General features: G+C 51.9%; 1 protein-coding gene and 1 pseudogene across 2 annotated transcripts; both read right to left on the reverse strand.

Annotated features, from left to right (window-relative positions):
- Positions 1-406: 406 nt before the first annotated feature.
- On the reverse strand, positions 407-12,633 carry CDC25A (cell division cycle 25A). 2 transcript variants are annotated; one of them, XM_015620245.3, is made up of 16 exons: positions 12,409-12,633; positions 10,611-10,690; positions 9,482-9,536; positions 9,109-9,141; positions 8,930-8,966; positions 8,461-8,562; positions 7,627-7,725; positions 6,872-7,006; positions 6,125-6,199; positions 5,415-5,564; positions 5,108-5,200; positions 4,593-4,655; positions 4,388-4,486; positions 3,563-3,693; positions 3,128-3,239; positions 407-1,796 (listed from the first exon to the last, which is right to left on the reverse strand). In XM_015620245.3, exons 1-16 carry the CDS (start codon positions 12,558-12,560, stop codon positions 1,656-1,658), a joined length of 1,557 nt encoding a protein of 518 aa, XP_015475731.1. In that variant the 5' UTR covers positions 12,561-12,633; the 3' UTR covers positions 407-1,655. The 2 variants fall into 2 exon arrangements, with proteins under 2 accessions (XP_015475731.1, XP_015475733.1); XM_015620247.3 differs by lacking the exon at positions 6,872-7,006.
- Positions 12,634-13,563: 930 nt separating this feature from the next.
- LOC117245518 lies at positions 13,564-15,507 on the reverse strand (annotated as a pseudogene).
- Between the last annotated feature and the right edge of the window lie 496 nt (positions 15,508-16,003).

Genomic DNA, 16,003 nt, shown 5'->3' on the forward strand with positions numbered 1-16,003 from the left:
AGCTTTAGGGGAAGTGCAGCTGTAAACCAGGGAGCGCTGCAGTGGTTTTGCTCCAGCTGAGTGACCTTGGAAAGGAGCATCCTGAGCCAGGCCAGTCTCCGTCTGCTTTCTCTGGACACAGAGGAGGAGTTAAACCATTCCCATGGAGCGGCTGTGGATGGCAGAGCAGGACTGAGAGCTCCTGCCCGGCCCCTGTGGTGCTGAGCTGGTGCTGGGCCCCTGGGGCTGCACCAAAGGGCAGTTTGGGGCACTCAGGTCACTGCCCCTGGCTTTTCCCCACCCCACATCCCCTTCCCAGAGCTCAGCCCCTCCCAAGGCAATGGGGGAAACTTGTAACCATCACTTCTGATTTAACATTTCATCATCACCCCAGTCAAGGGATTCAGCTTTGAGGGAAAACAGAAAATTCTGATTTTTTTTTTTTTCTTTTTTTAAACAAGAAAGAATTCCAAGTTTAATCCTCTTGGGAGCAAAAGGATTAACAGCAGGTTTTAAGAAATAGGTTTCCAAAAAAAAGCAAAGTTAAAATTCCACATAAAGCACCTCCATTTCAGTATTTTTTGACATGGATACAACAGAGTGAACCAGGAAGTTCCCAGGCACGTGGAACTTCCCAGGAGCACCAGTTTTCACCTGGAAGTTGGTGTGAGGAAGATGGATTTAAGAGCTGGGACTGAAGTGACCCCAAAACCAGCAGCAAAGCAGTTTGAGACTTCAGAACTTCCTCAGCTGGGGGGTCCAACACAGCCGAGGAAGTTCTGCTTCCCTCGTGGATTAATGCCACCTCCTGCCTTCCCTGGCAGATGGAGGATTGGCCACAGCCACCCCCAGGGAAGCGGTGTCAGAGCAGCTTCTGGGATCCCTCACAGCCAGGATCTGCCCTGGCAACGTTTCAGGATAAGGAGAACAACTCAGGCTCAGAGGCAGCAGTGACACTGCTGAGGATCCTGGGGTCACCCAACTGCTGAACCCCCTCAGCTCCCAAAAACTCTCCCTCCACTGAAACACCAACTCCTCCAGAACCAACACACACAGAAATGAAATACCCTGCAGTAAGTAAACGAGGTGAACTTGGTGTTTATGAACAATAAGCAGGTTCCCCTTGGATGGACTCCCAAGGCTTCTCACAGTGCTTGCCCGGGTGGGAATCCCGAGCCATCACAGGATATTTCCCATTTTCCTTCCCCACAATGCTACACAGAACCAAAACTGCAGTTGAGAAAAATAAAGACACCCCCAATCCCCCCCCAGCAGGTCACCCTGCAGCAGAAACAAGGTTTAAGTACAATCCAGATGATCCAACCGCAGCGGTATTGGCTTCATTTGACTGTATTTAAATAAAATTAAGCATTTAAAAATTAACAGGCACTACAATTCCCTGGCAGTGCTGACACCACCGAGCCCAGCCCCACAGGGCTGTCCCCACCCTCCCTGGGTGCTCTGGGGGTGTCACACAACACAAGAAGCCACAACATTTTCATGAAGCAACGTAACCAAAAGAATCCCAAGGCAGCTCCCAGCCGGTGTCCGGCTCGCGGGGCCAAGGTCCAGGTGATCCCAGGGAGGAGACGGCCCAGGGGAGTGGGAGCACAGGAACACGTGGCTGTCCCACTGCAGCCCCCAGGCTGGGCAGTCCTTGCAGGTTCCTGCAGGCCTCAGAGCTTCTTGAGCCGACTGTACATCTCCCTCTTGCTCTTCTCCCCGGCCCAGGTCCGGCTCTTGGTGCGGAACCTCTTCAGGTCCTCCTTGAAGTCCTTGTGGTGCATGGGGCGGTAGCTCTGGGGCTCACAGAAGCTCTGGGGAAAGAGGAGCTGGGGTCACCTCAGTGTCACCAGGGTGGGGATCCCAACTGGAACAAACAGGGCCAGACCCCTGCTCTGTGGCACACACAAAGCCCAGGGATATTCAGGTTACAGCCATCAAAACAAGGGCTTTGTGTGCAGGGCTCTCATCCCAAATTTCCTGGCAGACAACACACAGGCTGAGCTGGTTTAGAGTTCACCTTGGAAGGACTGGAAGGATGTTCCAGCTCAGGGTGCTGATCAGGCCAAGGCCGTGGTCCATCACAGGGAACAAAGATTGCTGCGGGTCCCCTCCTGCTCACAGCATTCCCTGATCCTGGTGCCTCGGGACAGCTCCGGCTCCCAGGGAGCCGCCCTTGGCTGTCCCGTGCTGCCACCTTGAGGTGCCCGTCCTCAGGACAGCCCAAAACCCACGGCGACAGCCCCAAAACCCACGGCGACAGCCCCAAAACCCACGGCGACAGCCCCAAAACCCAGTGTCCCTCAGCCCAGGGGAGCCAGCAGATCATGGGGAGAGCCAAAACCCCGAGGGCTGGGAGAGCCAACATCCTCCAGGGAAGGAGCTGACAGCCCCATCCAGCTGGCCAGGGACAGGCCAGGTATCTCCCATCTCCCAAGGGATGACTGAGAGCCTGAGGCCTGTTTGTGTCAGAGCAGCAGGACACATCCCAGGAGCACTGGGACCATGGAAATGCTGCAGGAGCAGGAGACAGTGACAGGAAAAATCCCAGCCCTGAAATGCTGGGAAGAGCTGAGGAGCAGGTTTAGTTTCCTTGTCTCAATTAGAGGCTGCAAACTCCAAGCTCAGGTTTTCAATTTTGCTGGTTTAGGACTGTACAAGAGCTCAGGTTTCCATTTATTATCCAGCAATTACTGTCAAGCCTTGTCTTCTCCCCTACTCTGAGCAGGCTGAAATCCCTTCTGTGAGTGACAGTTTGTTCTAAAGGGGCAGAAACCACTTCTATTTTCCTCTTGAGACAAGTGGAAAAGCCCTTCAGCTATGGCAGGAAGACAGCTGAGACATGGAACAGGCTGAGCTGCTCTGGGAACAGCCCACTGAGAGAGAGAGGAGGAAAAGCCCCCCAGCCAAACCAGAAAGTTTGCCCCAAAGAGAAGTTTGAGAAGGAATAAATTAATATTATTTATCTGTTCTTTCTCCTCTGGGTGTGAAAGAGACCACAGAAAGGCTTGGGTTGGAGAGACCTAAAGGATCTTGCATCACCCCCTACCATGGGCAGGGACACCTTCCACTAACCCAAGCTGCTCCAAGCCCCATTCCACCTGCCCTTGGGCACTTCCAGGGATGAGAAATCCACGTTACTCACCTGGCACCTCGAGAAGAAATCCTTGTAGCCTCCCTTGAGCACGTAGAGCTCTGGGTAGTGCAGGTTGGGGTACTCATTGCTCAGCCTGTCCTGCTCCCTCACAAACCGGCACCTGCAGTGGGGAAAATCCCATGTTAGATCCCACATCCAACCAGTAACTCCCCAACCTGCACCCCAAATCCCCCATCCCTCGATGGAGCAGCTGAGCTGCCTGTCAGGGAGAGGCTCAGGAGCCCCACATTCACAGTTCAGAGGCTTTTCCTTTCCTCTTTGAACATTCCAGTGCTCCAGCCCAGGTCCAGCACACCTTCTCACACCTCAGGCTGTGCCAAAACCTGCCAGAGGTGACAACCACCATGTGCACAGCAGCTGGAGCCACCCCAGCCCCTCTGCTCCCAGTGCTGCAGGAATTCCTGAGCCAGGAGAGGAACTCACATGCGAGGGCCCCGCTCTGAGGAGAACTCGCAGTGGAACACCACGATGACCCGCTTGTTCTCCGACGGCTGGATCGGCTTCTTCAGCAGGAAATTTTCCACCTCCTCTTCCATGTGGAGGTTTATGGCACCCTGGAAGGGTGGAGTGTGAGCAGTGAGTGGAACAGTCACAAACTCATCCAACTTCCTTGGGAGTCAATTCCTCATCTGGGTTTGCTGGAGGAGCTCTGGAACCCTCTCCCAGCTCCACCAGGACACCACAGTCAGTCTGGAATTGGCTCTGTGGGATTCCTCAGCCAGGAATTCCTTCCCAATATCCCATCCAAGCAGTGGGAGCCATTCCCTGTGTCCTGTCCCTCCATCCCTTGTCCCCAGTCCCTCTTCAGCTCTCCTGGAGCCCCTCTAGGCCCTCCTAGGAGGAGGAGCTCCAGCACCACAACGTGTCTGGGTGACCTGTTCCTGGTTATGTTTTACACAGCCATTTGTTATTTGAAGTCTGACATTGAAATGAAGTTTAACATTCCAATCTTAGCTTCCTGAGATATGAGGATGCTGAGGAGTGTCACATCCTCCTCTGGAAGCTCTGTCACCCTGAGGGCCACAGAGAGCACCATGTCCCCTCTCTCGAGGCAGTGATCACCTCGTGACCCACACATGAGCTCCGTGTCCAAACCCAGGCAGTGAGTGAGCGTGACAGGATCCCGGAGGGGCCTCTCAGGAATAACATATCCACGGGGCCTTGGATAAAAATCAACCCCCCAGGGATCCAAGTGACCCCAGGCTGCAGCTCCAGACCACCTGCACTGCTCTTATGGAGCCAACATACCTTGATGTGTCCCCCTTCGTACTCATAGGGGTATCTACAGTCAATTATCACAAACTGCTTGATGAAGCTCTCAAACTTCCCAGTCAGCACAGACACCATCTGAGAAAAAAGACCATGAAAACCAGAGTTCAGTTGTTTGAAGCCATTTTTGTGTTGTTCCCCAACCCCCACTAAAGAATTTTTCTAGCTCCCTTGGAGCACTCACCATTTCTGAGTCGATGTATTTTAAATCTTGATGTTTCCCATCGACAGTGGCAAATAAATAACTCTGGAAGAGACAGGATTGAGAAAATTCCAGCTGTGAGTCACATGGGTGACAGCACAGCATCCAGCAGCTCACTCTCTAACAGATACTCTGCTGGCCAGAATCTCTGCAGGAGTCAAAACTCCTAAGAATGCTAAAATCAGGCACAGAATTTAGTTTTTGGCTCCTACACTAGAGGGATTTATAGGGCTTTAACCACAAATGGATCACTTTGTGCCCAACCTGGGACATTCCCTTCTCACCAACAGCCTCTCCTGGTTGTTTGAAGATCAAAGAACTGTTAAGGTTGGAAAAGACCTTCAAGATCAAGTCCAAAGAAGCAAGGGAGGTTTATGAGGGAACAGAAAAGCCTCTATAAAGGGAAGTGTTTTTCTGGGCAGGTTTGAGACATCCCCACCAAGAGAGGCCCTTAAAACACTTGATCCACCACTCAGCCATGGAATCTCTGGAATTACCTTGGAGAAGTCCCCGATAAGGTCTCTCTGGTCACTGTCCAAAATGCTCTCAATCTCTGCTGTGGAGGGCTGGGTCCTCACCAGCTTCAGACTCTGCAGGACACAGAGATCCATGAGTGCTGAACACATCCCATTCCCTATTTCCCACAGCTGACAGTGCACTCCCAAGCCCTGAACTGCCCCCTCAGCTTCCCTGCTCGGGGCAAAGCTCAGGCTCAGCACTGTGGAACTGCTGCCCCAACAATCCCAACCAGATCTCGACTCCCCCATCAGTTCTCTGGCACAATCTGGATGCTGAGCCACCAACCGTCGAGTCCTTGGAAGTTTCAGGCAGACTTTTCCTCTTCTTGCTTTTCCCTGGAGAATTCTCCTCCTGGGATCTCTCCAGCCTTTTCTGGGTGGTTCTTCCTGCAATGCTTGACATGGACGAAGAGCCGAACAAGCGGCACCGCTTGGCCTATGAGGGAGGAGTTGAGTTGTCCAACAAATAAACACGACTCAGGCTTGCAGATTATCCCAAACTTGGCCCTATTTAAAGCACCACCACTGCACAGCAACAGGGGGCTGTTAATCTGAATTATCCAGGCTTTACATTTCCAGTAATACTTGTTACTAGGGGAGCTTGGAGCACCAGAAGCAAGATAAAGAGGCAGCAAAATGCTCCACACCAATTAGCAGCCAATTTATCAGAAGATTAAGGAGCTTTCTGCTGGAGTTCCTTCCCGGGTCTGTTATCAGAGGATCAGGTTACAGCACACCAGGTGAGTCTGTGCACAGTGAATTCCAGATATGCCAAGATTCTGATAAGGGAAGTCAAGATCTTCTCATATTTATGAAATGCAAGAAGAATTTTTATGTCTATGAACGCAAATTGTTCCACACTGACAAAACCTGCCAGGTGATCCGCTCCAGAGATAAAGGAATTCTGCAGGGCTTGTTCTGCTGTTGTTAGGGACACAGGAGACAGTGGTGGCACTTGTCCCAGCTGCCTGGCAGTCCCTGTGTGGGGACACTCACCCGACTGTCTGCTCTCCTCATGACCAGTGGTGCTGTCCAGAGACTGGACACGTCTGAGGGCATCTCCTCGTCGTTCTGGGAAGAGAGGGAAGCTCATGCTCATCCATCTCACCACGGGAAACACTGCAACTACATGGCTGAGGCAAAGATTCCAGCTGGATTCAGCTGCTGGAGCAGCTTCAGGCCATTATCTCCATTATCAGTCCAGTTCTTAAGGAAATAATGGAACTGAGCTGAGCCAGGCTGGAGATGGTGAGTTTATCAATTCATTGATTGATTAACAAAGATGAGCTTCCAGGGCTTTTAGGCACTTCAAATTCTCTTGGAAACAATCTTGTAGTTAAGTGGCTCAAAGCAATCATCACCTCTGACTTTTTTAGCAAGTCTCTAAAGATGCCAACTGTTCAAATAATTCCCTCAGTTCTTAAACTAAAAATAATTCACTTGCTCACACCCCAAACAAATCCCACTGTCTGCACTAGGAAGGAGCACTTATAACACACCCTAGGATGTGTTTATAAAGATGATGAGAACTAATCAATCCCCTTGTGGGAGATGTCCCTGCCCAAGGCAGGGGGTTGGAACTGGACAGGCTTTAAGGTCACTTCCAAACCAGACTTCCCATCCCAGTCTGGGATTCTGTGATTCCCAAAAACTCAGTGTGATGCAGTTTGAGCAGCCAGAGCACACCAGACACATGGGGCAGAGCTGATTTGGGAATCTCCACCTTATTCCCTCTGCACACACCTTCAAGTCCTGGTCATCCAGCAGCTCCAGGAAGCCATCATCATCCTCGCTCTCCGAGGAGGGCAGGGAATGCTGCTGCAGGAAGGCTGCCCTGGAGTTCTCCTGCTCCCCCGAGGCTGTTTCCCCCATGGGCAGCTGAGAGGAGACAGAGGGAGTTTTAACAGCATTCCCTCTGTTCTCTGCAGGATGCTGTAGCCACCGAGGGGCTGCCCTGGCTCTCTGCACCACAGGGAACACCGTGGTTATTCCCAACCCTGAGCTGCAGCACGGGCAGGAATGGGGAGGATGAAGGGCTGCTGGAGCCAGGGAGCAGAGACAAGACCTGGGCCCCCAAATCATTTCTGGACAATGATTTTTCAGTTGTTTTTTCTAAACAATGGGGTATGAATAAGGTAAATTTCCTCCCAGGATGTCACATCTGGACGCAAAATCAAGCTGCATTTACACAGTTGGGTTTGTTGTTCCAAATGCATCTGCCTGAACATTAAGTATCAGCTTTGCTGATCATTTCAATCCCACATCAATGTCCACACTCCTTTCAGTGATTGAGCAGAACCTCAGCTCTGTGCTGGCCCATCTTTCCCAGAACAATGTTTCAAATTTCTCAGGAGCCAAAGGTGAGAAGAATTTTCTTATCTGGCAGATAAGTAAGCCTTTCTTTTTGGCACCTGACTGACAACACCACTTCAGAACCCTGATATAGTTATTTTGATCCCAGAGAATTAGGTGAGAATTAGTTGAAAAGAACAAACTACCTGAGCTGGAGATGAATTCTGCCTTGCTCCATGAACACCCCTTCCATCACGGGAGCCACGAGAAGCTGGTTTGGTTGGCTTCTTAAACTCAAATGATTCCTGAAATAAAAAAAAAAAAAAGCAAAATGATCATTTTACCAAAATTACAAACTGTCTTAAGTTGCTTGGATCCTTTTATCTTTTCCATTTTTTTAAGCTGCCTGACATTTTGGATTTAAGCTCCCTGCTGCCAACAGGAATAGTTTGAAGGTGAATGTTTTCAAATTAAAGATGTTACAGGAGTGTTTCATCTAACATAATCCAGCATTTATGCTCTTGGCATCACCTACAGGCTTCAGGGCTTTTCTACTCCAGTGAGTCAATTCTCTGCAGAATAAATCACTCTTGGAGGCAGCCAAGGCTGTGTCCTGACACCTCATCCCCCAGAGGATTCCCAGCAGCCAGGGCAGACCCAGGACACTGAACCCAAGAGGAACCAGGGCTCCCCACAGCAGCACTGGGAAGCAAGGGGGTGACCCCCCCACCCCAAACACCTTCTGGAGGCAGCTTTTGTCCAGAGCAAACAGCAGGAAGAGATTTTTCCTTTGGCACAGCCAGAAAGGAGTCAGGGTCAGTGGCACGAAGGCAGGACTGGGTAAAGTCTTCCCAATTTTTATTAACCTCCCAACAGCTTGCAGCCACTCTAATCAGAGCTGCAAGTTCCCTTCAGAAAAACTCAGCTAAAGGTGGTTGTGCCTGAAAAACAGCCTGGCAGGGCTTGAAGCCCTTCCCATCACATTCCCTGTGCTAATCCAGCTGTCCCTCCCCTCCCACTGGATCAACACAGGCACTTACATTCTCCTTATTTTCATCCTGCTCCAAAGGCTGGAAAGCATCAGTGTCCAGAGAGTCAGAGTGGTTTCTCTTCAGAGCAGGGCTGGAGCCCAGCAGGCTTTGCTACAACACAGAAAATACAGTTCAGGACTGTGCATCAGTCCTTGCACAAGCACATTTCAAGCACTGAAGGGGTTAATAAAGACTGGAAAGTCTCTGACTACAGTTTTTGTACACCCTGTGCAGGAATCCTCTGCTGACATCTTGGTACAGGAACCAAAATGCATCCAGCAGTGATGGAGCCACATCACAGAAATTTCACACTAAGTTAAGTGAGATTGGGAATTTACAAACTGCAATTTTGACATTAAGCACCCCAGCAGCTGGTGTTGAAGCCAAAAAAATTAACAAGTGTTCAACTACATGTATTCAACCAAAACCATGCTAAATCCTTTAACATGTATAAAACATCAGTCCCACTCTCACTTACTGGCAGGGAATGGATTCTTCTGAAAGGTATTCGAAGGCTACAATGAAAAAAAACCAAAATTTATTTCAACATTTTGCTTTAAAAGGCAGTGACATGAATAGAAATTAATAGAAATGACCCCCCAATTCCATAATCTGAAAGAGACAACAAGGAAGAATTTAAAATAGAATTATACTTACTTCAGCCTGCTGGATTTGATTGCTTTCTCAAACCTAAAATCCAAAGATCAAAGGTCAGAGTTGAAGGTCTTAGAGGTCTTTCCCAAATTCAAGGATTCTGTGGTTCTTAAGGCACAGACTTAAATCAAATATTAAAAAATGCAAGTTAGCTAGACCCTGGTGCAGCCCCAGCCTGCAGGGAGGTGCCAGTGCCATGTGGCTGGCACAAGGCTCTGCTCAGAGCCAGCCCTGGGCAGGGACAGGGCCAGTCCTGGCATTCCAGCTGTGGAGCACATGGAGAGGCACAGCAGGGAATGTGCCAGCACAGGAAAACCCAGCAGGCCTCATTAGCCCAGGTTTGTTAACGAGGCAGGTTTAACACAGGGGTACTCACGTGTCCTCCATGGAGTCATGCGAGGTCGTGGGGCTGGGAGAATCCAAAGCCAAACCTGCAGAGGAGATTTCCCATTGATTCATATCCAGGGATTAGCACACACTGCTACAGATTCCCACAGAAAGACACAGGAAATTCATGTGCAAAGTCCCATCTGCAGCCTCACCTCGGTGCAGAATAAATAAGAGTTAGAGCCACACCCCACCGTGGGGTTTGGCTGTGGATCAAGTGTCAGTGCTTGGGGAATTCAGGAATAATTAAAAAAAGTCCTCCAAGCCCTGCCTGGGCTGTCACATGTTGGTACTCAGCATGGAATACTCTGTTTATCCACCACACACACTTTAACAAACAACTTTTTAATAAACAATTCCTTTAGTGTTTTTTTTTAAAAAAAAGAACCAAAAAGCCATGGTTTTAGTTACACCTCTTCCTACAAAGAAATTTTGGGCTCTTTCCAAAAAAGGCAGTCAAAAGGCCCTTCTGAATGTCCTGGAATTAACAGGAAGCACTTCAGAAGCACAAAATCCAAAGTCACTCCAACAGGGATTCCTGAGGAGCCACAGAAAGTGAGGATTTAGCAAGGCTGGTTGCTCTGTCCTGCTCTGTGGTTTGTGAGCTGTACTCGTGCTTCAGCACTTCATAAAGTTCTTTTTTTAGCCTGAAAGTGCCCTCCAAATGGGGCATAAATCCAGAGGGAATCTACAAGTTATGGGGTGAGAGCTTATTTCATCTTCACTGATAAAACATGTGTGAAAACCAGAAAATCCTCCCAGAACTGAGGGGTTTCAGATCATCAACCAGCCCTTGGTAAGAGGAAAACACAGGACAGAGCCACTCACTGGCACAGGTTGGGTTTAAAGAGAGAAAACACAGTGAGGACTTGCTTTCCCTCCCTGCTGCTCACAGTCTCCAGCACAATTAAAGCAAAAAAATTAAAGAAAAACCCATGCACAGCCCAAACCATGAGCTGCAGAGGCTTCCTGAGGGATTTTCCACCTCCCTCCTTCCTTCCAAGAGCACAGGAATGAGAGGGGCTGCAAGCAGGGATGGTTCTCTCTCCAAACTTTTAACCATGCCAAAAGTGCATTTCCAACTCCTAAGCATTATTTATTAATTAGGGAATCTCTACCTGAGTCTGTGGACTCTGAAGACGCCAATCTGTGTAATCCACTTTTGGTTCCCATGTCTTGGTCCAGGTTTTCATGCTGCCTGGAAATGAAATTTGGGATTTACTTTAAAAGGAAGAAATACAACAGTGCAGGTAGGTACAGCACAGGTGGGCATCACCTGGATTTCTATCAGAGCCCAGTTATCCTTTCTGGAACTGCAACCCTCTGTTTGGCAAACACTCCTTTAATTCAAGGTTTGAATAGAGAAAATGGCCAAACTTTTAATTCAAACCCATTTTGATAAATAGTTACTTCCAAAAGTTTGTTTTATCTGCTAAACCTCAGTGCTGAGAGAAAAGAGAATCATATGGAGCACCACATATATGAGGGAAAAGCTCCTTGAGTGAGGCTCATCAACGTGGTTAATTTAAAAAACAAAACAAAAAAATGTAGCCAGGGTTACAAAATCAAAGGGTTGAGTAATTTCCAGGGGGGCACTGCCAATGGTTTGCAGGAATCCCAGGAATCTGAAGGAGGGAAGAACCATAAAGCAGGTGGTTGCAAAAATGAGAATGACAGAAAAATCAACAAACAAAACCCAGGAGGGTCATTGAGACTTGAGTGGGCCAGGACAAAACAGGAGCCACAAAAGGGAGAAACTGTGGGAATAATGGGATTAGAGGAGTTAAGAGAGCAGGAAAATGGAGCAGCTGGGAACAGCAGAGCCCAGAGCCTGCAGCACCTGGCACTCGGGAGACAGAGAGGAGGAGGAGGGTGCAGGAACAGGGAAGGAAAGAAGGACATGGAAGGACCACAAAGGTCCCTTTTTTGGGGACACAAAGGTTTGTAGGAGAAAAGGAATCGCAGGGAAGGGCTCAGGAGGGAGGCAGATGCCCAAGAGCAGAACCAGGACAAGGGGAAAGCGTCCCAGAACATAGATCAATGTGGGATGGGGGAGAGAAGAGAGGGGAGGCATCAGCAAAGGGGTGGGGGACCCTAAGGGAGTCCGGGAAGTTTGCAAGGTGGGAGAAATAAAATCTCACGGCTGGGTGTGGGGAGAATAAAGAGCTCCGGGAGGCCTCGTTTTTGGGGGAAGGGCTGGGAGAAGAGGGGCTGCAGGCCTCGGCTGGAGGTGTGGGGAGAGAGAAAGGATGAGCCTCAGAGAATTCCTGGGGAGAAAAGGGGATGAAGAGACCCCCAAGGCCTCCATTGGCGGGTGGGAGGAAAGGAAAAGGTGGGATCCACGAGGCCTCGCTGTTTTTGGGGGTGAGGGCAGATGAGCACCCCGAGGCCTGACTTGTGCATGGAGCGGCGACAGGGAAGGAAATGAGCTCCTGAAACCCTGCAGCGCCGAGGAGGGAGTAAAGACACTCCGGAGGGCCCGGGGAAGGAGGGGGTGTTAAAACACATCCCTGGAACTTGGGGGGCTTTTTTATTTGGGAGGGGCGGGCGGGAATTCCGTAAGGCTTCACTGCGCGGGAGGGAATTACGGGGGTGGATGGAACCAAAAGAAAATGACTCCTGCAGGCCTTGGTGTTTTTTATATATGGGGGAGCGTCCTTAGGCCTCGCTTCGGGTCCGGCAGGGGGAAGAAAACGTCCTGGAGAGGGGCAAAACGCCCAGGAGAGGGACAAAGTGCCCGGGAGGGCTCGGAGGGGTGGGGGAGAGGAGGAAGGGGGCTCCCGTGGTAAGGGAGTTAGAAGCGGGGGATAAACCCTCCAAACCTCGCTTTTTTTTGGGGAGGAGGTGTCACGACAGAGGCAAGAAAAAGGGGGGTGCCCGGGCCCAGCGCTCGCAGGGCCCCGCGCCCCAACTCACCCGCGCCCCAGCTGCTCCATGGTCAGGCGGAGATCGGAGACAGGCGAGAGCTCATCCTGAAAGAGCGCCTTAACCACCGCGGGCGAGGCGGGGGACGCCGGCGAGAGAAGCAGAAGGCGACGGCGGTGGGAAGTGCTCGGGGTGGGATCCATTGGAGTAGGAATAGGAACTCAGCACAGCCGTCCCGTCTTCTGCCGTCAGCGCGGCCGCCGCAGCGTTTTGACCCCAACCGGTACCCGTCGCCCGCTCCGAAGCTGGCGCCAAACCGCGGCTCAGCCAATCAGCGCGCGGCGTCCCGCGGGGGGCGGGTTGTTTTTTTTCAAACCTCCCCTCCCACCGCGCGCGCCCCGGCCAGTAGGAACGGCGGGGCTGCGGCCAGGCCCCGCCCACGGCGGTTGCTTGACGTCGCTCTGGACCAATAGGAATGCGAGAAAATCGGGGTGGAGGGAATGCGCGCCAGCGCGGGGGGGACTACATTGCCCAACATTCCTAGCGGGCCCGCCGCGTTATCGCTCTCTGCGTTGCATGCTGGGGAATGTAGTTCCCGCCTCACAGCTGCGCCTCTTTGCCGCCATGTTTCCAGACTCCCTTTAGCCAGGGCGTGAGAGGAAAATGGGGAAGATGAAGGAAAAATACTCAGCAGATAACACGGCCTCTCCTGTGATAAAGAGCCCTGTCCACATAATTTCTTTTATGCCACTTTATGGGGTGTTTGGTGAGCGGATGGGGAAATAAGGAAGTGCATGTCCCTGCGACACCGGGATGGGGTTCACGGGGCGACGAGCAGGAGAAAGGAGATTTGGCAGTCCCCCACTTGTACTCCACATAAACTCTTTAGGACACGCAGCTTCTCCTCAGCTCAGGGCTGGCAGAGATCTGATGTCCAGTCCCTGGCAGATACTCTGCCTTGTCTCTCCAGTGGTCCTGGAGGCTGCTGTCTCCAGCTGATCACTTTGGATCCGGAGATCTCCAGGACACGACCCACAACCCGTGTCCCTCTGCCTGGGCCCTGCCACCCGCTAATCACACAATGCTCCCAGTTCCTGGATAAGAACCGAGGTGTTTGTTCCTTCCCTGAGCATCCCGGATCTCAGCGATCCCAGTCACACCCCCGGCTCCAGCTGCTCTTCCAGGTATGCCCTCACTCCCACACTCCCTCCCTGAACATTTTCCTTTTTACAATTGAGCATTTATCACCACTGTTATCAGCTCGTTGCTCCAGCCTGGCTTCCTGTGTGCTGGGTGGCTGCATCCTCCAGCACCAGCACCAGCACAGCTGCAACAAGCCATGCTCTGCTGCCAAAGGCTGCCATGGAAAATCAGAGCCTCTTCCCCGCTCCCTCCTGGTTATTCTATGGCCTCAGTGCCCACAGCGAGAGGTAGGACACCATCACCATGGGATCTAGCCAGGATACCTGCACACAGACACCCCCAGGCAGGACAGCACTTCTTTAATGCTCCAAAGGACATAGCAGGAGGAGACACAGGAAACTGGAGAGGGGATCCAGCCCAGGCAGAGCTGCAGTGAGTGTGCAGCGTGATGCCATGTCATTCCCACATCTCCCTGCTCAGCTCCCCTGCAGGGGCCCAGCAGCCATCTGACCCCATCAGTCACACAGCCAGATCTGGGTTTCTGCTGAATAGAGACAAAAATACGGGAAGACTTTCTCAGTGAAGGTGGCCTCAAACTGCAAGATCTGCATCATGTTCTCTGTGTTGTAGAAGGTCACTCGGCCCGCTTTGTACTGCAGGTGGATCCTGATTCTCTGGAGCTCTTCCCTGAGCAGGTCAGACAGACACCATGCTGTCTGTTTTGTACTGGCCCTCCCAGTCCAGTTTCAGGGACCAGATCTTCTCTGATCTGGGCATGATGTACGACTCCTATCTCAGCATGGAGTCCAGGGCCACCCCCAGGGCCCAGCCGTTCTGTTTCCCACCCTCCACCTCCCAGACATGAACCCCTGGGAGCCCAGGACTCTGGGGCTGCCCATGAAGCTCCTGGAGATGTCAGGGAGGTTTTGTTTTCCATCTCTGAACCGGATGGTTTTGTGGTCCTGCGAGAGGCTCAGGTGAGGGCCTGCCATCTCTGGGTCCAGTGCCACCTTCTCTCATTGATGACAGAAACATCAGTCTGTGCCTGCTGAGAACCAGCACCTCTCCACCCTGCACCACAGGACTGGGATGGCACAGGGGGGTCAAGGGGTGCAGGACCCTTACTGTCCCCACGTTGGTGAAGAGATGCTCCCTGAGGCAGGACTGAACCAGGCAGTGTCCCCACATTCAGGGGACAGACATGACGGGCTTTGCTAAATCTGCTCCCAGATCTGCTGGCTGTTGCTGCCTGTGGGAGCAGTGTTTCCCGTGGGTGTGAGGAGGCACTGCTGCAGGGCAGGAGAGGGCCAGGCCAGTCCCTGCTCCTGTGACAAGTGCTCACCCAGCTCGGGACGCTGCTCTGCCGAGCAAGCAGGCAAGCTCACTGCAGAGCCGGAGCTGCCCATCCGTCAGGGATGTTCTGCTGCCATCCCGTGGCCATCCCACAAGGCCACACAGGTGTCACTGTGCAGTGTCACCATCCCAGACCCTCTGCTAAACCCACTCCTCCAGGGACTGCGGGAGGGAAACTGAGGCACGACTGTCCTGTGCTCAGATGCATCATCCCAAAAACTGAGAATGGAAGGCAGCCTCAGCACAAATGGTGCCGGCCAGACCTCAGCCTAGTGATGCTGCATCATGTGGGCCCCAAGCACCTGCAAAAATACTTCTGATCATGCCTAAATGCCAGCTAAAAACATGTACAGCCCCTCTGCTTAACTGGGCACAGCCTGACACAGCCTTCTGCTGTCCTGGCCCTTGCCTGGTGTCGCAGGACAACGTCCCTGGTGCTGCCTGGCACGAGGACAGACCTGGATTTTTATAGCAGGCCTAGTGAAAACAATAGGACTCAGTTCTAGACAGATGCTGGGTTTACATGTGGTGTGAGCCAATCTCTGCACCAAGAATATGAGGAAACTCATCCTGGAAAGGTTTTCCCCCCTCACTCGTGCTCATCAGCTCCAGACACTTACCCTTTCCTTGTCTATCTCGCTCTGCAGGTTCACTGGAAGGAAAGGAAGATGCCTGAGTGTCTCTCCTGTGGCACCTTTCCTGCTCTCCATCAGGACAGCAAGCCAGATGTGGAGCCCCAGGCTCCAGCAAAGCCCATCTCAGGGATGGTTCCCATCTGGAGCAGGCATTTTGCTCCCAAGCCCCAGGCAGAGGCACCAAGCAGTGAGGATTTCCTGCTGCCAGCCAAGCCCAGGGGAAGCACAACACAGAGCCAGCAGAGTTTTACCTTTGAATTTGACCACCATGTCCACAACCAGCTGGCTCATGTCAGAGACACTCTCAATGCTCCTCTGCAGCTCCAGGAAAACCAGCTCTGGGACTGGGGCTGCCTCACAGCTGAGGGGAACAAAAGGGAGAGGAGCTCTGAGCCCAGCCACCAGCCAGGCCCAGGAAGGAAACAGGGAAATCCCTACAGCCACAGAACCCAGAGCAGCTGTGCCCAGCTATCAGCACAGGAACCCCATCTTTAGGAGGGGTGCAGTGGCATCTG

Source organism: Parus major, chromosome 2 (genome assembly GCF_001522545.3).
Source record: "Parus major isolate Abel chromosome 2, Parus_major1.1, whole genome shotgun sequence".
In the NCBI taxonomy this organism is placed as follows: Eukaryota; Metazoa; Chordata; class Aves; order Passeriformes; family Paridae; genus Parus; species Parus major.